At 26.2% G+C, this 26,000-nt stretch overlaps 1 protein-coding gene across 1 annotated transcript; it reads left to right on the forward strand.

Annotated features, from left to right (window-relative positions):
• Window positions 1-6,603: 6,603 nt before the first annotated feature.
• On the forward strand, window positions 6,604-25,053 carry LOC111642363 (Down syndrome cell adhesion molecule-like protein Dscam2). Its single transcript, XM_023388698.1, has 19 exons — window positions 6,604-6,980; window positions 7,058-7,186; window positions 7,349-7,516; window positions 8,126-8,196; window positions 9,474-9,717; window positions 9,802-9,948; window positions 10,720-10,878; window positions 11,109-11,248; window positions 11,330-11,483; window positions 11,748-11,862; window positions 13,527-13,639; window positions 16,652-16,837; window positions 18,988-19,281; window positions 21,134-21,286; window positions 21,505-21,693; window positions 21,782-21,923; window positions 22,216-22,262; window positions 22,354-22,537; window positions 24,806-25,053. The coding sequence occupies exons 1-19, from the start codon at window positions 6,887-6,889 to the stop codon at window positions 24,939-24,941; spliced, it is 2,865 nt and encodes a 954-aa protein (XP_023244466.1). The 5' UTR covers window positions 6,604-6,886; the 3' UTR covers window positions 24,942-25,053.
• Window positions 25,054-26,000: the final 947 nt, after the last annotated feature.

The following is a 26,000-nucleotide window of genomic DNA, read 5'->3' on the forward strand; positions in this document are numbered from 1 at the left end:
TGTATAAAGACTATTAAATATCTGAACATTATTGTGAAATTAGATACCAATATGAAAATTGTCAGCATTTGATTTTTTTCATATAGTATGTTTCAATAAAATTAATGTATGATTCTTTAAATTAATATTGAAACAATTTAAGTATCCAGTTTAAATTGTTCAATAGTTCATAATGTTTTAAATATTTAATTGAGATTTTGATAACGTAATCTTAAATTGGCCAAGGTAAAATATCTCTAGGATTACTTTATATTAGTTATATGAAAAAATTTTATTTCTGTTATGGAATGCTTGTTTTGTGGAAACAGGTAAATTATTTATATTAATTATAGAACAAATTATATTCCAATAATTTTTATTTCATGGGAAACATAATTAGTTTACATTAATTAGTGGAGATTGGAGACTGTCGTAAATTTTTTATGATAATTATCTTGATGTGAATAAACATTTTATTACTTAAACTGGCTCTTTTAGTTTTGACTAATTTTAATTAAAGTATAACATTTTTTGTTAACTTTAAAATTATGTCTTTTAAAATACCATATTTTTTCAATTCTAAGATGCACCTTTTTATCCAGTTTTACTTGTTTGAAACAGATGTGTGTTAGAATTGGTAGCATTTTTTGTTTACATTTTTTATATTTTATATATATATACAGTAGAACCCCCTATAACGTAGGTTCCTATAACGCAAATNTTTGTCCAGTCTTTGTAGCACTGCTAATTTTTCATTTAATGAAAGAGTAACGTGTTTACGTTTCACTCCTGACATGTTGAAAGCACACACAAAACTCTACACGTACACACAATGTAAAACATATACTGTAACGAACACAGAAAAACGCTACGGACGGTGAGTCACCGACGAGTCGGGACAAGTTTCTCGACTCCGACCACGGTCGGATTAACCGGAGTGACGGACTAGCCGAGGGCGGACTAGAGGGTTTCTACTGTATATATTTAAATATAAACAATATATATATATATTAAAATATAAACAATATATATATATATATTGTTTATATTTTGTGTTTATTTTTTGTCCAAAATAATGATCAGAAGTCATTGTGGTGGATTATGTTATATATTAAACACCAGTAATAGATATTTCTGGCTATACTGTTTAATCAGCTTTAATGGTTACAAGCATCTAATTTAAATTCCATTTATTGACATTTAAAATGCCTTCAAGACTAATGTTGTGATGCAGTATTAAAATACATAGTTGATGTTGAGTAGTTGAGTAGAAAATATAGAAAAGAATGGAAATAGAGCTGACAAACCAAACATTATCTATTGCATTTGTATTATTTTTCTGACTTTCTTGTTACTTTAAAAAAATAAATAAATAAAATTTCAAAACATTTTCCAGTATAAAAAAAACTTAAAATTCAATTTCAAAATCATGATTCATCTAGAATTGATGGTGCCATAGAATCATGGAAATATGGTATCTAAAAGTAACTAAGAGTTGAGTATTAATGTTCTTGATAAATAAGGTTAATCTTGATAATTTTTATTTTGTATTTTATATTAATTTAATGATGATATGTATTTACAAAATATCGTATTCAATACTTTATATATTTTCTCTTTTATATAAATTAGACAATAAAAATTGTATTTAACAAATTTGCTTTATTTTCTGGTGAAAAACAATAGATTATAAGCAAAGCTTTGAAAGAATAACATAAAATATAATAAATATTACAACATAATTTTTAATAGAAATAAATTAATTTTAAATGAACTATTTCAGGCCATGTACCAAGCTATTGTTGATAGAGTATGTGATGAAGATAAAGAACACAAAACAATGTGAGATAATTACTATATAAATTTAATTTTAAAAACTCTTTTAATTTTATAATTTATTATTTTGTTTACTTGAAATAAACAACATGTAACTTAATTTTACATAATTTAGAGATTTTAATTATTTTAATTTATTTTTAAAAAGTAGTAAATTTAGAATTCTTAGCATTAATAAAATTCAAGCAACATATATTTGTTTATTTATTTTAACATATCCTAAACAACAAGAAACAAAATGAAATAACTTGGAAAAAGTTGACTTTTGCTATTTGATGGTATGAGCATTGATTTTTGTAAAGTTTGCTTCAGAAATTTTTAAATAAATATAATAAAATGCATAAACTGTATAAAATTGAATGAAATAAATGGATGTCCATTAATACAAAGTGTCAGTTTTTATAAGTTCCTTCAACTTCGTATTAACATGGTTTGATTGTACAAGTTTATTTTAAGTAAACATTCTTTTCCCATGTATACATTTTTATATGAGTATACTATCTTTACTTAATATATTATTTTCACAAGCAAAGCTGGATATCGCAGCTAGTTAAGCTATAAAAATAATTATATTTAAATCTGTTTGGATTCTGAAATGATCATGAAAATTTATTTTTTATTTTTTAAAATTTTAAATGAAGTCTAGAAATTCATAATAATAAATTATGACCATTATATGAAAATTGTTATTATTACAGTAGAGCATCAATTATCTGAATATCGATCAACCAAAACGTCAATTAACTGAAAGCATTCCACTCGGCAAATTTAAATTCCACTAGTGCTGTGGCGCTGCAATCTTTGGCTATATCTTGGGCTACGACAATATTTTTTTGTTGTTGAACATGTTTTAGTTGGCAGTGCCGGCACTTTTGTGTGGTGTTTTTCTGAGGACTGTGTGTTGTGCTGAATCGAACGTTTTTGATACTAGATTAACTTCTAAAGTATAATTTTTTTTTGTTTTTATATTTTTCAATATATTTATTTTGTTTGTAAAAAATAAAGAAATAATTTTTAACGATGCAATACCATGATTATTATTTTAAAAAGTTTACATTAGGCTTAACATTGATGAAAATTCAATTCAAAGCGACATGCAATGGAGAAAAATTTCAACATGGAATAGGTTAATATATTTTTTCATACATAATCGGTTATCCAAAAAATAAGTTATCCGAACAACCTCAGCTCCCAATTAATTCGGATAAACAACGCTCTGTTGTATATAACAATTATTTTGTTATTAATAATTTAAGAAAAATAAGTAAAACGTAACACATCAATTGTGTTTAAAAGTTTTTTCTTTGTACATGATATTCATTTTTCTTTAATATATTCTCTTCGATAAAATAAAAATCGAAGGATCCCAAAAAGTAATTCAATTGTAATGAAACATCATATTCAAATATCTTTTGACTGAACAAATGATAAAAAATTAATACCCAATGAATGAATGGTCTGAGCTACAGTGCATTGGAATTGCCCATCATGATAGTGTATATGAAGCATGATTATTTCTTTGAGAGACCAAACTTCCAGTGGGTTTAATTTCACTGATTATTGTTGATTGTGAACAATTCCCCACCATCAAATTCATTCCCATTACAACCATATGATTGAGTATAAAAGATGATGTGTCATCAGACTAAGAAAGTGGATGGACAGATTGACATATTTTTCAACATTTGGGTCAGAATGATGTGGCAATATAATATGCTGGTATGAATAGATCTTGAATGGCAAAGTCCAGAGAAAAGCAGAATATTACTTACTCCTTTCCACATAAAATATTAATAAAAAAATGTATTCAATTGACAGATAATAGCTTATGATATATAGCCTATGAGTTAACAAAATTCTAAAAAAAAAATATGAAAATCTAGAAGAAATTTGATTTTGAATTCTTTATTTAAGAAAGTGATAAGTGCATTACATTCAAATAAGTTTAATAAATATACCTGTTCTTTCAATTGTGTATAAATATTTCTGAATTAAATACCACTAATTATAATTAGATATAGTAAAATCTGTGTAAACCGGAATCGCTTCGAAATAAAAACTTCTTCCGTGTCCGCCTTAGACAGGTTTATAGTAGAATTTAACATTGAAAATCGCTTCTTTAAGAAGCCCTTTTCCGTATTATACAGGTTTTTCTGTATATATACATAACTTTAAGCAAGAAAAATACCTTATATGATTTTATTAAAATAGATTTGGTGTCTAGATATTAAATTATGGGAAGAATTTTGAAATAAAATTTTATTTTCTAATGCTTTTTATCGCTATAAATTTATATTTTATTTCGAGTCTTTAATTAAATACTTCTATTTTCTATTTTCTGAACGTTTCATAGCAACTTCAAATAATAAAATATTAATTTGATGTATAAAAATAAAACACGATAAAAAATAATTATACGCATCATTAGAGAAATAAAGCATCTTTATTAATGTTTCCAATTAAAAAAATAATTAATTACTACATAATACTACAACAAAGGTTGTTTTATCCTAAGAAGTAAATCTATAGCTATATATAAACAGGTATGAGTAGCTTAAGGATGAGTATACATTCCAAGAAATACATCATTAAGATCGTAGAGTGTACTGTACTTAGACGAGTCTTATATGGTATAGTCGATACTCATAAAGGCTATATGTAACACAATTTTAACACCATAAGTATTTATCTATATAAATATATGGAAGGTACAGGCAAATACATTTTCCAGCACCATTTATAGTCATAGCTATGGGGGTATATGAAATGCTAAATCCCCTATTATTCATATTTCAATATATATAATTCTATATTCTTAGGCTACTGTTATTTTTACATGTAGACTGTAGCTAATAGTTCTAGTTCTGGCTGAAAAAGAAAAAAATCAGTCATAATTTTTTCAGCTTGCACCTCATTTATAAATTTAGCCCATATTGATACAGGCTTATACCTGGCTACAGGACTGGCTCTATTATAATCTTATGGGAAGTCTGTGATTAGGCAGCACAGAACTGTATTTAATATACAAATTAAAATTCAAAACAAAACAATATTATATATAATTATAACAGAAATTTGATAAGGATTTTAATAGTAAATTCCATCAAAAATATTTAATAATTAAATGCAAGAATTGAAGAAACAACTCGGTAAGTTTGTTCGAATTACGAGAATATTTAAAATATTACTGACGTTGATTATTAGACGAATCTGTTAAGTAAATAACTGTAACTTGTGTTAATATATATCTGACTCAAAGGCATAATACTATGTAGCTATGTTATTAACTAATGAAATTTTATTAAAAATTATTATTTATTAATTTATAATTTAAGAAAACATATATTTGTTTATTTTCTTTTTATAAATATGATCGTACAGACCAGATGTAGAAAGAATAGGGAAAGAGGGCCCGATTAGCTAGGTACGAATTTCCACTATAGACCGGAAGTCACGTGATTTCAAGTCAAAAATTTTCTCTACTGCAGAGTTAAATAGATAACCGGCGTGATGTCATCAAGAAGAGTATTATGTACTGTACAGGGGCAAGATACTACTAATTTGAGATCGAAAGCATNTTTCAATTGTGTATAAATATTTCTGAATTAAATACCACTAATTATAATTAGATATAGTAAAATCTGTGTAAACCGGAATCGCTTCGAAATAAAAACTTCTTCCGTGTCCGCCTTAGACAGGTTTACAGTAGAATTTAACATTGAAAATCGCTTCTTTAAGAAGCCCTTTTCCGTATTATACAGGTTTTTCTGTATATATACATAACTTTAAGCAAGAAAAATACCTTATATGATTTTATTAAAATAGATTTGGTGTCTAGATATTAAATTATGGGAAGAATTTTGAAATAAAATTTTATTTTCTAATGCTTTTTATCGCTATAAATTTATATTTTATTTCGAGTCTTTAATTAAATACTTCTATTTTCTATTTTCTGAACGTTTCATAGCAACTTCAAATAATAAAATATTGCAATTGAATTATCCCACTTTGTAATTTAAAACTTTTGTTTGTATTTTATTTTGCTTTGAAATGGAAGAAAAGAATAAACAAAAATTATTTTAAAATTTCTAATTCGAGATTTTTACACAACACTTTGTTATCGTTGAAAATCTGTTTACAACTTTAAGTACATAATTTATTTAATTGTATTTATTTACTGATGTATACAAGATTATATTATAATAGAATACAAAATAATTAGAGATGAAGTAAAAAGTAAAATTTATAAAAAGTTGCAAGTGCTAATAACGAGTAAAAATCTTCATTAAGTCCGACCCCAATCGAGATATGTCAAGTGACCACCCTCTATCCTCTCACTCCGTCGATCTTTAACCACCAAATTTTAATAGTATAAATCCCTCTAATACACAAATCTCCCTGCAAATTTTCAGAAAATTTCGACAAAAGGTACAGGAGTTATTAAGCTTCAAAGTTGGTGACACACACTAACATCTGTACATACAGAAGAAAAAAAAAACCCAAATTTCTCGACGTTCCTGGGTCCTTGAGTCTAAAAATGTAAAAATCTTGAGGGGTCATTTTTTTTGTTCGATCGTCATACTTTCCCCCATATTCTGCGAATATAAGTTTATCCTTTTTTAGAAACTAATTTCATTGTTACATTGAAAGGAAAAATATATATATATTTATTGCATCAATTTACTTATAATAGCTGTTAAAGAATGAGAAATTTTTCTTTAAACTATCCTTTATCAACGTTGGGTTAAAATTTCATTAGTTTTAATAACGTTCCCGATAATTTCACTTTTCAAAGAGCGCTCTTTTAGACCATTAAATGACATCATCACTTGACTTTATTGAAACATGAATTAATGATTCATCATTCTCTCTTCACGTCTTCAATACTTGCTTCCGATTGTTTACGATTACTTTATTGGTATCATAATACATCATCGGTACTTTAAAGCCTTTAATCAACAAAATAATGTCAGAATATGCTGGCACATTTCTACAATGAATTATTTTATTTCCTAGATTCCGTCTTTCTGACACTACAATATCCTCTGGAGTGCAATCCGAACTCACTGTAATGTCTGTTGGTAGAGCGGATTCTGCTCTTTACACTTGTATAGCCTCTAACGATTATGGTCAAGATGACACTAACATTCAGTTAATCGTTCAAGGTAAGATTATCTTTGAAGTAACAGGTTAATACTTCCACATCATATTTCACTTGTTTTTTTTCTTTTATCGTTTGTAGAAATACCCGATCCACCTCGGGATATACAAGTGGTAGAAACCAGTGGACGTCAAGTAACAATTGCCTGGGAACCCCCATTTAGTGGCAACAGTTTAATAACGCAGTACATTATCCACCTTCGAGAAAACGGTAATATTCTCGGCTTTCTTAATTAGCTAAATAAACAAATTTTCTTAAAATCACTAACACTAGCTGACTTCTAATTAGTTCTCAATGAGATTCTACACGCTAATTGAAACTTTTGAATTGATGATCAACTTGAAAATTTGCATAAAATATATTTGTTTATAGCGAGTCATGCTGAGAATTGGATCAACGAAACGGTTGCAGGTACAGAAACTTCTACTATATTGAATAACTTGAGTCCAGCTACTGTTTATCAGCTCCATCTGGTAGCGGAGAATGCCATTGGAAGAAGTGGTTTTGGACAGAAAGTCATCTTTCAGACAGAAGAAGAAGGTATAACAATTTTTCTTTACCAAAAATATATATAAATTGCTGTTTATTTAACGCTCGCGTGAAATCGCGTCGCGTCGCTCGTCCTCGCGAAAACTTAGGCGTATGTCGTTACGCTTGAGTCATCTTTCGAAAAGAAAAAAGTATAACAATTTCGTTTCTATTGAAAATACATAAATTAATATTTATTTAATGCATTTAAAAAATATATATATATATTTTTAAATGCGTCGCATCGCGCTTGACGCGTGTCATCGCGACCTCTATGACGTTACTATCTGTATTCAGACAGTAACATTCTAATTTTTATAAAGTAGATCTGTTATTTTTTTAAAATTTTAAACACGAAGTATTATTTGAATTATTCAAAAACTTAATTAATTTTTAAATAACATTTTATACTATTTATTTAAGTGAAAATAAAATAAAAACAACTCTCTTATTCTTGCCATTTATTTTTTTAAATTAGATACTTTCGAGTTAATTTTTCATTTGATAGTAGGGAATTTAAAATGAAAGACCATTTATTTCTATTATTATATTAGTTTTCGATGGGTTAAATTTTAAATTTGATCAAGATTTCTCTCTATTTATCTCTAATTATCTTCTTAGTTCCAGAAGGACCACCTTCTATGGTTAGAGCCGAAAGCACGAGTTCACAGTCTCTTAGGATCAGTTGGGAAGTAAGTGAATAAATAAACAATATTTCTTCTTTCTTTACTTTTATAAATTATTAAAGGAATACTTTAAAGGTTTTACGTTTAAAATTAATTATAATTTCCACCTGCGTGACATGTACAGGAGCGCGTCGCATTACACCTGTAAAAGTAGCATTTTGTCTGTTTAATTTCTATTAAAAAATAAATATATATTAAGTATTCTTCAAGAATTATATCTTCTAGAAGACATAGGAACAGATAAATAATTATAATTGCCAGTTCTATCATTTAAATGCTATACTACGCGAAACGGCGCGCGAAATCGATCACAAGGGAAAGAGAAGAATTATAAAATAAAGAATTTTATTTATATTTAAAATAATAATTTAGAAATGTAATTAAATTTTTAAATATTTGTTTTTCAATTTTATTTAATCTTAATTCGATCATTATCACAGACTTCTTTTTATGTTTAAGGAGAGACGTATTGCCCCTTCTACCCCCTGATACATCCATACAATTGAATCAATTATAATATATATAAATAGTAGCAAAAATTTAAAATCTTTATCCTGTTTTAAAAATTGTTAACTGTATAAATTTTATTCTTTGTTTTTTTTAAATTATCATTTAAATCTTCTACATTAACGATGCACCATTTTTTAAATTGAAGGCATGATTTTATCTTATTTTTCTTTCTTTAAAGGAAAGTTTTACATTCTACGTAAGATCATTTTCATCGATCTACATACAGAATTGTTTCCTATAAAATATTACAAATACGATTTGCAATTTCTACGAAAGATTTAGAAATAGTTTTTCCGGAGATTTTACCTATCTAGGAGTGGAAGATTTGCACGTATTATATAAAACTGGAAGTAAAACTTTCCTTCAATAAATGATTGATACGAAAGTCTAGAATTTCAGAATGGATTTAAAAGTTGAAGAACTTAATTCTGTACTCGCTACAGTAAAACTTTATATTTCTGTCTCTCATTTTTTAGCTTTAATCTTTACGTTTTTATCATCAATTTTTGTAAATAAAAACCTTTAAATTTAAAACATTTCTCATTTTGCGAAAGAAAAAACATTTTGCCAAATTTACAAAGATTTTTCTTAAGAGAAAAAAAAAGTATCAAAAATGCTGGAAAAATAAATAATACTGGCAAGAGGGAAAAAAAATTATTTTATTACTAAAGACACTTCCGAAAACGTTCACGTAAAAATAAAATTTATTTTACTACTTGATTATATATTTTTAAAAATAAATTTTAACTCGGAATAATATTTATTGAACGTAGCCACCACCAAGAAGACTTCGAAATGGTCACATTAAAGGCTATTACGTGGGTTATAAAGAGAGTAACACATCCGAATCATTCCAATACAAAACTATTGACGTTGCAACCGATGATGATTCAACGGTCGTCTGTGATTTAAAAGATCTAAAAAAATATAGCTACTATACAATAGTAGTTCAGGCTTTTAATAAAATTGGTGCCGGTCCAAGATCTGATCCTATTGTGCGAATGACTTTTGAAGATGGTACGTGTGATAACATTTATAGACATTTAAATTCCTCTCCGAGTGATTATGCATTTATTAAATCCAAATTGTGTATAAATTTAGTTCCAAGTTTGCCACCGAAACAAGTGGAATGCCTTCCGTTATCTTCTCAAAGTATTAAAGTCACGTGGTCACCTCCTCCCATGACGGCGATCCATGGTCAACTGCTAGGACATAAAGTCGTTTATAGAGCTATTGATGATTGGCTAAGTAGGTTATTTTTTCGTTAAAGATTATTTTTAATGCTTATTGTCATTCTTTTCATAGATATAAAATAAAATATCCTAGAAACGTACTAATCAATATTAAATATTACCAAACTTTCTGTATGCAAATTTTAAGGATGAATTTTAACTTTTCGCGATAAAATTATTCACAAAATTTTAATAATCTTAAAATTTAGGACCGAGAGGTTAAGGTTTACTACTGTGGAGGACTCGGGTTCGAATCCCGACGGGTCGAAAACTACAGGAATTTTTCGGGATAGTCCTTGCAGATATGTCGGGCCTCCTTCCTCACCACCCGTTCGCCCCATTGTTGACCTGGTCTAACCCATAATGGGCAGTGGCGCGTTATTCTATAGGCAGAAATGAAAATTGCCTAGAGTCCCCAAAACAATCTTTTATCAGAAAATATTGCCCTCAAAATAATCCCTCGAAGAAAAATGTCAGAAGTCAACACTGTACATAGGGCCTCCTAATTCAAATACGCCTGGGTCCTATAAAGCTATAACGCGCCACTGATAATGAGTTTACTAGAAAGGCCCTCTTAGTGCCTACAGGGCAGAAGGAGTTTTTTTTTTAACCTTAGAATTTAATATCAAGTTATTTTATTTCTTGTTCTTCATCAAATTGAAGGTTTATTAATTAAATAAAACACAAAAATATTATAAGCATATTACTGCTTATTACTAAACTCTTAAAATATAATTTATTTTTTCAATTCATAAAATAATTAATTAACAAATCGATATTATATCAGGCATAGACGATCAAGAAAAAATCGTTCAAATGCCAGATGGTGAAACAGATCTTAAAAATTTGGAAAAATTTGCCAATTATTCGATATCAGTTCTGGCTTACACTGGTAGAGGTGATGGCATCATTAGCGATCCAGTATTTTGCAGGACTCTAGAAGACAGTGAGTAACCGTTAACAGATTTTTATCTCTCTATTCTTAAATTAAATTTAATAATATTTAAATAAAATAATCTTTCTAGTTTGGTAAATCTGTAAATATAGGATGAAGTGTTAACATCTTATAGATATTTTTCAAGATTCATTAACAGTTTAATTATTTTTAAAAAAATTATTTATATATTTCAATAAACGTGTAGTGAAATTATAATATTTTTATTTATTTATTACAAGTTCCATCTCCACCAGAAGATATCAAAGCCATGCCAATGCTGCCGGATGCCATATTGGTAAGCTGGCTTCCTCCCATCCGTCCAAACGGTTTGCTTCAACAATATACTTTGTATCAAAGAGTCACTACAGGTGACAGTCAAGTAAGAAGAACACTATAATATTTTAAAATAGAAAAATTTATCAATCAAACGAGATATGTGAAGGATGATTTCTTGATTTAGGATACCAAACGGCACGTCATTTCTCCCTTCCAATTATATTATGAAGCTCTTAGATTAAATAGAGAAAGACGCTACGAATTCTGGGTAACAGCGTCCACTTTAGCGGGGGAGAGTGAAGCTACTCGAGTCTTATCACAAACAACTTCTGATACAAGTAAGTTAACATCTTTCTATCACTTCTTATAGCTGTTACCGAAAAAGCTTTTACTAATACATCGGTTAAATTTGTGGTATTGGTAATGTAAACATTTCAATTATTAAACTATATTAATGCAAATATATTTAATGTAATTTAAAATAAAATTATAACAAATTTATGTAGTGTTTTTGAATTAGAAAAAAAAAAACTAGCAAACTTTAACTACATTTGCAAACATTGAATAATTATTTAACTTTTAATTAATTAATTTTATTACAGTACCTGCTAGGATAGCTTCTTTCTCTCGTCATTTGTCAATTAAGAGAAAAGCAACCCTGAACATTCCTTGCAAGTCTGTAGGAATCCCAACACCGGAAAAAATTTGGACATTCAGGTAAAACGGTATGGACATGGTCAATATTTTGATGCGCTCTGATGAGCGTGTTATCGTATTAGAGGGGGGTTGTTTAAATACGACAAACAAAGATGGCTGACATAACGAAAGTTTTAAATAAAATCAAATTAAATTAAATTCTACTTTTTAATAATTTTATTGGTCTATTTATAAGTTAATTTATTTACATAAAATTAATAAATTAAGTAAACATCGTTATTATATCGAATAGAATATTTGTTTTCGTGTTACTGGCATAAAATATAAGTGAATAATTAATTAAAATATAATTAAGTTATGAATAATGTTAAAATGTAGTACATAAATTAATATAACTTTATAATAATTTGATAAAAATTGAACAAAAATATATATATAAAGCATTTAATTTCTAAAATATGTGTTTTAAATTAATAATTAATATATTTNAGTATAATATTCATTTAAATGAAAGATTAAATAATTAAATTTTTTACGCAGAAAAAAAATTTTTTTCTAGCAATTTTAAAATAAATTAAATTTATAAATCAAATTCCTTGTTTCTTTTCTTAATTGGATTGTCCATTTAATGGAAAGTTTGCGTTTCTTTGTACATAGTTTTTCGCTTCGGCATTTAACGAGGCATCTCGAATCAATCTAGTTAACATTTACCATTCTTTTAATAGAATGAAGTTTGCCATGTTCAAATCATTCATTTATGCAACACACAAAAGAATCCGAAAGAAAAATTCAAGACACACCACCACCAAATATTCTTTTTCGTTCAATTTCCTCGAAGGAATAAAAGATAAAAATCCTCCAATGTATTGTACTTAGGATTTACTCTATATTAAGTGTTAATCATCACTTAAACTAATAAAATTCAAAATTATTTTGATTAATTCTATTAATGAATAAGAATTCTTACCTTTAAGTAAGATCTAGAAACATTAAAAGTGGTATTCTATTCAACTTTTTTTTTATGATCTTTCATTAAATTCGAAGAAAATTTTAAATGGAATATTCATGAAAGAATTTTTAATCTTAATTTAAAGTGCAAATGCTCGGTACTCAAGAATTAAACAAGATTCTTTCTTTTTTCCTTCTTCTTCTTCTTTATACCTCTCTAGAATTGTGCATTATCCTTATAAATTTATAACGTTCGAAGATTTAGAAAATATTCTTGTTCGGTAGTGGAATATCTCATGAAATTTATAGTAATGAGAAACAACGGACATTATATCAAGAGAGATTAGAATTTATTTATTAAAAAGAATAAATTCTCACTTTATAATATTGATCAAATCGAGTGAAAATTGTAAATTTTTTTTCTTGGTTTTCGTGGCAATTTTCTACTCGTTTCTTTAAATCCGCGGTTTTAAATTAATCGGATTGACCGATATTAAAGTAGAAAGAAAGCATTAAGAAGATAATTTTATTCTTTATGCGACCTACTTTCTTCCGAAAATTTATTGTTAAGGGGTCTGACGATATCTGCACTTTTATGTGACATTAGATATACGGCCAAATGGCATCTACGTGAAACTATCACTAACACTCTGAAGTTCCATCTTAACGACTGCTACAACTAAATTTATTGTTAATTGAAGTTGAGCTTTTTTTTCTTCTTCCTCTTTTAGTACTACTTGCTTAATTGAAGGATGCCATTAGAATGTTTATCGATGATTCGTTTCAGTGCTACCCGCACCCGCTGTGTTGAATGTAGTCGGTGCCACCACAACATCCCTGCAATTAAGATGGGAACATAATTCCAAATATCTCTCTACCAAGATAAAAGGTAAAATTCTTATGTTTATACCTCAATTTACTTCATTTTTTGTTGTGTTTTTTTTCTCTAATTTGGTTTAATTAAAAAAGAAAAATCGAAGTAATAGTTTGGATAATAAAAGTCTTTTCAAATTAAAGAATATTTTAAAGAATCATTATCATTAGTTTAATTGTTAGCACAAGTTGATGATTGTTATTTTTTTATTATTAGCGAATCACGATTCTTCTTACATAATATTCTAATGAAATGCAGATGCTCCTTTATTGACAGAAATCGACTCTTCTTATTGGTTTAAATTGACGTAATTCAACTTGAAAAGAAAATCGAATTTTTTTTTTCATCGAATTTATCTATTATCGTTTAAATTAAATTTTCTTACTTATTTTAAAGATTAAAATAAAAGAAAATACAATTTTAGGAGTTAATTATTATGAATTTATTCTACAGTGACGTCAAATTCACGTTAAAATCTCGCGTAATCAAACAGACGTTAAGTCCAATTACCGTTAAAAGTAAACCAAAAATGGCGCTTTTAATTAGCCAAAAAGTAGCCAAAATAATAAAAATATCAAAATAAATATTTTATTAGATATATAAATATATTATTTATAGTAATATTTTTACTATATTTTTCAATATGAAAAAAAAATTAGATAAATTTATAACTTTAAAAAATTTTTAAATATGTAAAGACACCATTAGGAACAGCCATTACGGATGTAGTACTGTATTTATATTGTAAATAAATATAGTAGTTAGCTCATATGTATCCATAATGTAAAAAGTTTAAGATATTTGAATATTATGATGAGAACAAAATAATTCCCAAAAGTATTTCTACTTAAAACAAATTGGAAGGAGTACGTAATATATGAATAATATTTTATCCATGTAAAAATTTATGAATATATTTTTTCTAATCCTTAAAGATGCCATTAAAACGTTTATCGATGAAGAAAACAGTTTATTATACACGCGGGTGTGATAAAACTGACCCAAGTTGTAAATTGGATATTCTTGCTTTAGTGAATTTTATATATTCTACTTATAAATCTAATCAAGAATTCTCAAAACAGGAATAATAATAAAAATTATAGCTAGTGAAATCCCTGCAACAATTAATGACAGAATTTATTGTTAAATTTTCAAATTAACCATTTTGTCTTAAGTTTTAAACCAAATGCTGCATACTAATTGAATTATTGATAGTAAGAAAATGTGATTTTTTCTTTTTTTCTCCCCCGATTTAAATACATTCAACAAATGAAGAAAAATATCTGATTATAAAAACATATTCAATTTTATTAATTACTTTATTAAATTTTTGTATTCATTTACTTTTATTCATTTTTAATTAAATTAGAAATGGAGAGTTTTAGAATATCTTCGTGAAAAATTCCTTTTATTTCTAATCAACTGGATTGAATCTCTGCCAAGTAATAATAATAATAATAATATTCCGCCGCTACCCGTTTGTAAAAATACTAAAATCTTTTCAAGATGAATTAATAAATTAATTTATTTTTTTTTCGGGTAAAANTACGGATGTAGTACTGTATTTATATTGTAAATAAATATAGTAGTTAGCTCATATGTATCCATAATGTAAAAAGTTTAAGATATTTGAATATTATGATGAGAACAAAATAATTCCCAAAAGTATTTCTACTTAAAACAAATTGGAAGGAGTACGTAATATATGAATAATATTTTATCCATGTAAAAATTTATGAATATATTTTTTCTAATCCTTAAAGATGCCATTAAAACGTTTATCGATGAAGAAAACAGTTTATTATACACGCGGGTGTGATAAAACTGACCCAAGTTGTAAATTGGATATTCTTGCTTTAGTGAATTTTATATATTCTACTTATAAATCTAATCAAGAATTCTCAAAACAGGAATAATAATAAAAATTATAGCTAGTGAAATCCCTGCAACAATTAATGACAGAATTTATTGTTAAATTTTCAAATTAACCATTTTGTCTTAAGTTTTAAACCAAATGCTGCATACTAATTGAATTATTGATAGTAAGAAAATGTGATTTTTTCTTTTTTTCTCCCCCGATTTAAATACATTCAACAAATGAAGAAAAATATCTGATTATAAAAACATATTCAATTTTATTAATTACTTTATTAAATTTTTGTATTCATTTACTTTTATTCATTTTTAATTAAATTAGAAATGGAGAGTTTTAGAATATCTTCGTGAAAAATTCCTTTTATTTCTAATCAACTGGATTGAATCTCTGCCAAGTAATAATAATAATAATAATATTCCGCCGCTACCCGTTTGTAAAAATACTAAAATCTTTTCAAGATGAATTAATAAATTAATTTATTTTTTTTCGGGTAAAATCAAAATTAGACAAAATTAAATTATCTTTTTTTTTATTTATTTTCTTCTTCCTTATTTTTATATTTACTTCTCGTTCTTTACTTATAAAAATTCAAAATTAAAATGGCTGAAGGTAATCGAAAGATTCTTAAAATCAATAAAGTCCATTCATCTCAATGGTTATCAAGCAATATTTAAATTAATTATCGTATAAAAACTTTAAAAATTTTAAATGATTAATTAATTTTAAAAAGGAATATTAACGTGTTTATAAATGGATTTTTTTTTATTTCAGAATGTAAAGCACTTTTATCGTTAATATTATTTTCAGTAAAGTATACAATATACAGTCGACCCCCTCTATAACACTGTTGATAATTACGTTTTATATGAATTACATGTTGTACGAGTCACTTAAATTTTACAAATACGTGTGCCGGGCTGTGAACGGCTCACGTATTTATAAAATCTAAGTGACTCGTACAACATGGAATTCATATAAAACGAAATTATCAACAGTGTTATAGGGAGGTCGACTGTATTAACAATTAATTATAGAAACAAAAAAGAAGAAAATTTTACTTTTAAAATTAAATTTTTATATTAATAAAGCTATTATAATGCTTAAGATTGGATATAATTAAGCATCACTCATTAGAAATTGTCAATGTTTAGGTTATGTGCTTAAATTTAGACGCGAATTTGGTCAAGTGGAAGAAGTGAAGATTCTGTCACGTGGAAATTCTTATACACTAGAAAATCTTCAGTGTGGAACTAAATATTTTCTTTACCTTGCTGTATTGGCCAGAGGTGGGGAAGGTGAACCTAGCGAGACAGTTTCTGGGAAAACTGAAGGAAAACGTGAGTTTGTTAATAATTTTATAGCATTTATTCGATCAGAAATCATCTTTTATATGTTTTTACATAATTTACACGACTTAAACTGTATAAAAAATCATCTTATAATAAGAGATTGCTAGAAAACGGTAACCAAATTTTATCTTCAAGGGTTACGTATTAATATTTCATCTTGATAAAATATTAAAAGATACGTCTTGAAATATATTCATTTTGTTTGGTTGTATAATTTTTCAAAAATGGTTTAAACATTGTTTTATTTATTTACTTTTTTTTGAAAGTCATTAATTATTTTGAGAGATATAAACTGCTTATTTTCTTAAATAAATCAAATGAAACATTTTATATTTTACTTTATAAATTTGTTATTATTTTGTTATATTATTTAATTATAAACGTCAAATGTCAGCTTTAATTTTATAACTGTTTCTTTTATGCTTAGAATAACGTTTCTAATTAAAATTATATAAAGTGTTCTAGTACATTTTTCGAATAAATGTTTTACATTAAATAATTTAATCAGATATTTTGTATTTAATTAGAGAAATTCAAATAAATATTTCAGTCTTATCTAAGTTTAGAAACTCATGAAAAACATATTCGGTATGAATTTTATATATTTTTTAAATCTTAATATTAATTGGGCTGCAATTTAGATTGCAGTCTTATTGTCGTCAGTCCGTCTATTCTTCGTTACTATATACTAATTTTCAGTCTATACTGACTTTATTTTGTCAAAAAAAAACTTAAAAATTGCTGTTTATTTATTTAATTATATCTTATATAATATGAAATAATCGAATACTTTTCTAGCAAAATTTTTATATTCTTATAAACTTATTAAATTGCATAATAATAAAGCTAATTCCAAACATAATCAATGTATGATAAAGTATGTTACAGTTGTATTTTATGATTTGATAAATAAATAATAATATTTTTTAAGCAAATAATTCCACCGACTTAACAAACAGGTTACGTAAGGAAATCTTTAAGTGCATTTATCTCGAAAATTAAGGTTAAAAGAAAAATTTCTCGTAGAATTTACTGCTTAGAATAACATCATGAATGAGTTTTTGAAATTAAGCAATAAAGCTGTAATTTAAGTTTTTTAACTATTTAATTTTTAATTATTTCTGTATTCAATAATAAAATAAAGCTTTACGATTGTGCCGTGTTCAAATATTTTGCAGTAAAATTTAATTTTTCAGTATGTCATGATACGTTTGCAGAAATTTTGCGTAGTAGTGAATTTCTTATTGTATAGATCCATTGAAAATTTCTGCAGTGAATTGCTTTTCGCTTTGAATTTTTTGCAAAAAATAGTTTATATCTCGTAATATTTAACTTATATTACTATATTTAGTAATTAATAATATAATTCATTAAAGTATTATCACAGTAAACGCTGATACTTCACTTAAAACTATAGTAAATTATTTTGCACGTATATAAAAATATCATCACTTTAATCAGNTTATAAACTTATTAAATTGCATAATAATAAAGCTAATTCCAAACATAATCAATGTATGATAAAGTATGTTACAGTTGTACTTTATGATTTGATAAATAAATAATAATATTTTCTAAGTAGGTAATTCCACCGACTTAACAAACAGGTTACGTAAGGAAAGTGCATTTATCTCGAAAATTAAGGTTAAAAGAAAAATTTCTCGTAGAATTTACTGCTTAGAATAACATCATGAATGAGTTTTTGAAATTAAGCAATAAAGCTGTAATTTAAGTTCTTTAACTATTTAATTTTTAATTATTTCTGTATTCAATAATAAAATAAAGCTTTACGATTGTGCCGTGTTCAAATATTTTGCAGTAAAATTTAATTTTTCAGTATGTCATGATACGTTTGCAGAAATTTTGCGTAGTAGTGAATTTCTTATTGTATAGATCCATTGAAAATTTCTGCAGTGAATTGCTTTTCGCTTTGAATTTTTTGCAAAAAATAGTTTATATCTCGTAATATTTAACTTATATTACTATATTTAGTAATTAATAATATAATTCATTAAAGTATTATCACAGTAAACGCTGATACTTCACTTAAAACTATAGTAAATTATTTTGCACGTATATAAAAATATCATCACTTTAATCAGAATTAGTATTTATAATTATTGATTTATAATTTACAGCTCCCGTCGCTCCTAGTAAAGAAATGTTTATAGTAACGAATTCAACGTCTTTCACTTTACTATTGAATTCTTGGGATGATGGAGGTTGTCCCATCAAGTCATTCGTCATTCGTTATAAGAGACTTCATACAACAGAATGGAAAGTAGCGTCAAATAACGCATTGCCTCATCAAGAGAAAATTACCATCCGTGATTTAGCACCTGGTACATGGTACGGCTTGAGAATAACTGCACATAATGGAGCTGGTTCTACAATGACCGAATATGAAGCAGCAACTCTTACTTTAGATGGAGGTAAATATATATATATATAGGCCTATATATTTTTTTTATGAATATGTTCAGTGGTTTATTAATTTTTGAACGCCTTAAAAAATAATATAAACTTTTCTGATAAACATATCAATAAATTTTAATAATTACTTTTAATAAAAATAATTTTGGATTATTTATAAGAGATATATTACTGTTTACTTGTAAAGTAAAAAGTTTCAAATCAAGTTACAGAAATGTATTTTTTTTTTAAGTGTTTATTTTAAATATTTATAAACTTGTGAATAATTCATAGTTTCTGATTAAAAGTATTCAAAAACTGAATCTATATAAGTTTAATTACATTAAAAAGATGATGAATATTAACTTTAGAAAGTATAAATAATCCATATTAAATCCCACATATTAGAATAATATCTGAATGTTTATTATTTCAGTAAAATTCAAATGTTATTTATTGGAAAATAAATATTATAATTATGAAAGTATAAAAAGGTTAATAAATTATTTATTAGTTATAAAAATTCTGCTTATTAAGAAAAAAGTAGAATTCTTAACAATAAATTACCAACAAGTAATTGGCATTGCTTTGCAATTGTGTTCTAAGTGAAGTTTTCTGTTATTCCAAGTTTCATTTTCATATATTATTCATTTAAAAATAAAATGTGAAGCATTAATTCAAGTATAAATGTTTTTATTCAATAGAAAGTATAATAATAGCCATTTCATCTAGATCTATATTTCTTCTAGAAATGTTTATATGATTGTTTGCTACCACATTTTATTCTTCCAATGTTATACCATTCTCCTGAAGTAAAATATTGCCATCCATACCTGTAGCGAATGTAGACAAGAATAACTGATCTCTTTACTGAAATAATTTCCTTCGAGGTGTAAGAAAGAAACAAAAACTGAGAATTTTCACTTTAATCTATTGAATGAATTTTATTATCTAGGACAATTTTGATTATTGAACAAAAAAAATTAGTTTCTAAAATTTGGAGTTAATCATTTAAACATGCAAATTTTCATTTGTGTAATATAAATTTTATTATGCAAATTTTGCAAAGGTGAAGTACTTGAATATATTTTACAAGAAATAAAAATAGTTTGATAAAAATTTATTAAGAATGTATGACAGTTAGTTAATTATTCTATCTAACAAATACAGTTTATTATTTCTTTATATAACTAATTAATTATGAGATTAAACAGGATAATATTCCATTATTATCCTGTGTTTACAATGCATATGAATCAAATAAAAGATCAAAAATTTCATTTTAACTTGACAAACGGGGTTATATCATTCCCTATTCATTTTTATCTAAAGTACAGTACATAAAAATTAAATCTAAGTGGCCGAGTGGATAAATATCATTTAACACTAGTTATTTTGTGTTAGTAACTGAGCAACAGGCTGGTCGTATGGAGTTTTCAGGATTTTTTACTTGCCTAACTCCTAGATAAAGACCACTTTTCCGCAGAAAATCCTTCCAGATGCTCCTACCGTTGCATCTCGTGTAGCAGTGCCATTACCTATCAGTCCAATCTATAAAACTTAAACTTTTTTACAATGATTTCTATATAGAAAATATTAAACCGAATACAACAAGATAACTTACTTTATTCTCTATATAAATGTTCATTTAGTTTACGTGTGTCGATTCTATACAATATTATCCTCTATAATCTCAGTAATTCATCAATTCCCTTCATCTAAATCGAATTAAATTTATTGCTTTTTACAGAATATTTATAATTTATTAAATTATGCTTAATATATTTGTTAATTGTGAACTGTTTTTAAAATTAAGATATAAAGTTTACTGTCGTCTAGATTAATTTTTTTCATGTTTTTATATTTTCTCAGGAACGGTAGCACCACTTGTTATACAAGAAAGGAACGATTCAAATGTTTGGGAAGATCTGAACATCATTGTTCCTATTGTGGCAGCTGTGGTAGCTCTTTCTGTCGTTATTGGTGTTGCTGTATGCGTGTGTGTCAAAAAGAGACACGGAAATGGTAATTTATTCAAATATTTATTTTTGCTGAATTTTAAAATAACTATTTTTTTGCGAAAGAAAAGAAAATATTTTTTATCCAATTTTTTACATTCTTCACTGTAAATAAGAATTCAAGCAAAATCTAACAGTTATAAAAAATATAAGATAATTAAGCTTTTTTTGTAACATTAAAATTCATTAAATATTGATTATTTTTACATATATAATAATTTTTAGACGATTATTACGATAGAAGAGGGCTAAATCCTAATGCAGCGCCTTTAATGGCTGGTCAAATAATGAAGAAAAACGTCGAAAATTTAAACCTTCGAGATACTTCTGTATACCAAAGTTGTGGTCCAAAAAATTCTTTGACGTCACCTCCTACTGGACAGGATCTGTCTATGACTGGGGATCCCAATCATCGTAAGTTGACTCGTGAAGTGTTGGCAATCATTGTTGTTTGTAAGTTGTCTGTGGCAATCATCGTAAGAGTTTATTATTTTATTTATAGAATATGACGATGACATAGCTCCTTACGCTACATTCCGTCTGCCTGGATGTGATTCGGACACTGAAAGTTCGCAAGGGACTGTGAGGGAGCTCCAGACATTTGGTCAGCAATATAGAAGGCCAAACCACGATCCAGCTGCTCAGTATGAGGTTCTTTCACACGTAATCATCTTTTGGTACTATCGGGTACCCATTTTCCTTTATGGGAAATTGGGTGATAAAGCCTTTCAATCATTCTCTGGCTTAATGATTTTTTTTATAATTTCTTGCCTTTATTTATTCCAAATTGCTTACAAAAATATGTATATCTGCGATTGGATCCGAATTTCGGATTGTTTTAATATTTTTAAATATTTAAAATGGGAATATTATCATTAGTATATAGTGTTTTTTACGTTTAAAAGTGGTTTTAAACGTAACCGTTTATGTTTTTAGGCTGCTAAACCACTCAAATCTGGAAACAAATATATATCAAAAAGTTCGTAAGTATATACAGCAAATCTTTTTGATTTTGTTTCATAAATATTAAACGATCGTTTTATATCTGCATTAATATTTTATTTCATTGATCAGTCGAATATCAGACATATGACGGAGTAAGTCATCATCCCAGTTCCTGTTTGGAACAGGATCCTGTATATAAACAATATCGCAAAAGCAGAGAATTATGGACCGAACTAGAGGAAGTGAAGGGAAGAAAAAGCCGTCAAGACATTTGTAAACGACTCATTTGTCTCGTTGAACCGTCCCAATACAGGTTATTACTTAATCTATTTCTACTTTAAATATTAAAAAAAGTATAAAATAAAATATTGAATTAATAATTTTCGGTACAGATTTTTAAATGCCAAATTTGGGAAATGGCCGTGTGATAGAAGCATTAAAAATCCATTAAAAAATACCAAAAAACTTTAAATTCTTTGTTCAATATCTTTGTAATATATTACGTAAAATACATGGAGCAATTGCTGGTAATATCTAAGAAAATTACTTCTGTCATTACTGAATTTTCATTCCGGAAGTAATCATCAATATACTTTTATGTTAATGCTATTTTCATACGCAGTATCTTTAACTATAATAGTGATAATCGTTAAATTCTATTTTAAAAAAAAAGTACATGTAGTTGTTTAAAGTTTTCTTACATTAATTATATAGGGCAAATAATTAGCCAATTAATCACTTGGCAATCGATAGAAGGTTATGTTTTAGGCTCAAATATGAAGAAAAATTTATATTAATCATAGGTTAGTTATTAATTAAATTAAATTTTCAAACTTTATTTTTTGAAATATAGTAAAATAATAAAAGTATTATCATTAATTATGTGTTATCTTATAATTTTCTTTGCTTACTGTATATTAAGTTATATGTTGATGTAAGATTAAAGTATATAAATTAAACAGTATACAATTTCTGAAATTCTAAGTTTAGTTATGATTTTATCAACTTAAATCTGAACACGCATACTTGTAATTAATGAATTTTATAACAAAATTCTTAGCAGTTAATGAAGACCTGAAGTTGGAAAGATTTATATTATAATGCATTACTTTATAATGAAAATCTGCATCATGCTTCATGATGCTTAACTTTTAAACATCATAATATTCAAAACTGTTATTAGAATAAGCGTATATACTCTGTATTCTCCTCACATTTTAAACACATACATTTTTAATTAATTCATCTGAATTGTTCTGATATTATATTTTTTAAAAGTTTTAAAGTTTTAAGAGTAAAAATTTCATTTAAATATTTAATTTTTGTACTCCTCCTCTCTACGTCAATTCGATTGAAATTTGTTGAATCTCTTGGGCTGGTCTTTGGTCATCACTCAACAATAGATAAAAAAAGAGAAGAGAGAAATCGAAACATTGAACCTTCTGAAGCAATGAATGATTTGGAGTTGAAATTTAAATATAAATTTTTAAAGTATTTTTATGTAAGTGTATTAATCTGTAAAATAAACCTATGTACACCCCCCAAAAATGGCTTACTATTCAAATATATGCTTTTGAAGATAAAAAAAAAAGGCATTAAGCATCACACTTTTTCAAAGTTTACTCGCTTTTCTGGAAGAATGCCCTGATAATATTTAAAATTAAAAATATAAAATAACCATATTTAATTATTAATAAGCATCATTTTATAGTTTAAATCTTTTATTATTATTTTATAAACTAAGGATGAAATAACGTGACTTAAAACCAATATTTTGGGTCATATAATGTTGAAAAAATTCGATTCAAATCCAACAATTTTACTTAAAAGTTTTAATCGTAATTAAAAAATAACATTAAATTTATTTTTAATTAATAAAAATTCGTGTTTTTTTGGGGAGTAATAAACTTCAATGCGCAAATATTAATGCAAATATAGACCTACATACGATACTATAAATCACAATCTAATCGATATAGAGATCCATTGGAAAAAAATATATATATACTGTATATATAGGTTGAATTTCATAAGAACCTTAAAAATATAAAAACTAGAAATGAAAGCTTGCATAAACTTTAAAAATAAAGTAAAAATTAATTATGTTAAAAGCAATATCTTAGAATTATTTAGACTTGTTTATAAAATGGAACAAAGTAAAAATTTGATGTAAGACATTATATACTTTTAATGCATTATCGATTGAATCGCATTTCGACTTTAACTATTTATAAAAGTTTTCATCGTATTAAATATGAAGGAAAATATCTTTTTTTTTTTTTTTTTTTTAATAATCAAATATCTTATGCAGAATTTATAAGCTTTAAATCGAAGGGAATGTTTTGTATCTGCGACTAAAAATAAGTTTGCTCGTATCAAATATTAAATTATTAAATTAACGATTGTTTACATTATACATATGCAAATTGACGAAATAAAAGAAATATTTTGTAAATCTTTCTTTATTATTTTAATAAAATTTGCAAAATATATCAAGGCATATATATATATTTTTTTTATTTTAGGACATATTCCTTTTACGTTTTAAATGATTTTATTTTATTTTATTTTTTTCTTTCAGTTCGGAGTACGAAAGAACTCTGGAAGACCTCGCTTACAGCTATCAGGATTTGGATATGGAAGAAGATCTGTTGGCTGGTCATGGTGAAATGTCAGAAGCGGAATGCGATTGGGATCATGCCCCTCACTTCCGATAGATCAGTCTCCTTCATGAGATCACTGCTGCGACGCATAAAGCATACCAATCTACATTTGTATATATATATTATACATACATTGTTACCTTTCTCTTCTGAAAAATAAACTGTTTATGGACAAAAATCTTATGGTTTCAAATACATTACATGTTTTTTTATCTACCTTTTCATATCCTTAATTCAAAAACATGGATAAAGTTTTCGTTGTAAATTGTCACAACATCTTACAAGCGATTCAATATATATATATGTATATATATATATATTTCCTTTTTATTCCAAATATAAATTTAAGTAAAAATAGTTTTTTGGAGAGAATTCAAGTTTAGAGTTTTTGGAAAATAACCAAAGCTATGGAGGACAAAAAGTTTATTTAGGTTAAATTAAATTTTATAATATTCAAATGTAAGGAGTAAAAAATCTTAATTGATTATTAATAACAACGATGATAATAGTGACTTAAGTCTAATTACAGTTAATTCTAAACTGAACCGAATTATCTGGTGTTTAATTAGAAGAAAATTAGAGTTATTAAGTGAATATTAACTATAAAATTGTCATAGTCAATATTAAATAATTTATAAATTGTTTAAAAATTTATTTCCTTTGATTTAATTAATTCGGATAGAATTAAAATCTTTGGAGAGATTCCAATATCAAAGATAAATTTCTTTTTTATTCCTAAATATTTAGGAAAAAAGAACCTAATATAGGTTAATAGTTAAAGTTTAGATAAGAAGTTAAAATATTTAAATATATATATATTTTTTTTAAGTAGAAGCTTTATAATAATAAAAATGTTTATTTAATTTTAAACCCTCTCATTTATATCTTGGTATATAACTGTGTGGAGAAAGTATAACCTGAACTGTGGCCTGAGGACAATTATATCCTACGGTGGATCCAGGAGCAAATCTCAGGGAACAATTTTTAATTCGTATAATAAAATAAACAATAAATTTCATTGCTTTATTAATTACTTGAAATAAATTATATAAACTTTACTTTTTAAAAATAATACGATCGTTTTTTAATTATTTTACGTTTTAATTTTGTTAT

Source organism: Centruroides sculpturatus, unplaced genomic scaffold (genome assembly GCF_000671375.1).
Source record: "Centruroides sculpturatus isolate CEXI.00-Female unplaced genomic scaffold, Cexi_2.0 scaffold1652, whole genome shotgun sequence".
NCBI classification, from domain to species: Eukaryota; Metazoa; Arthropoda; class Arachnida; order Scorpiones; family Buthidae; genus Centruroides; species Centruroides sculpturatus.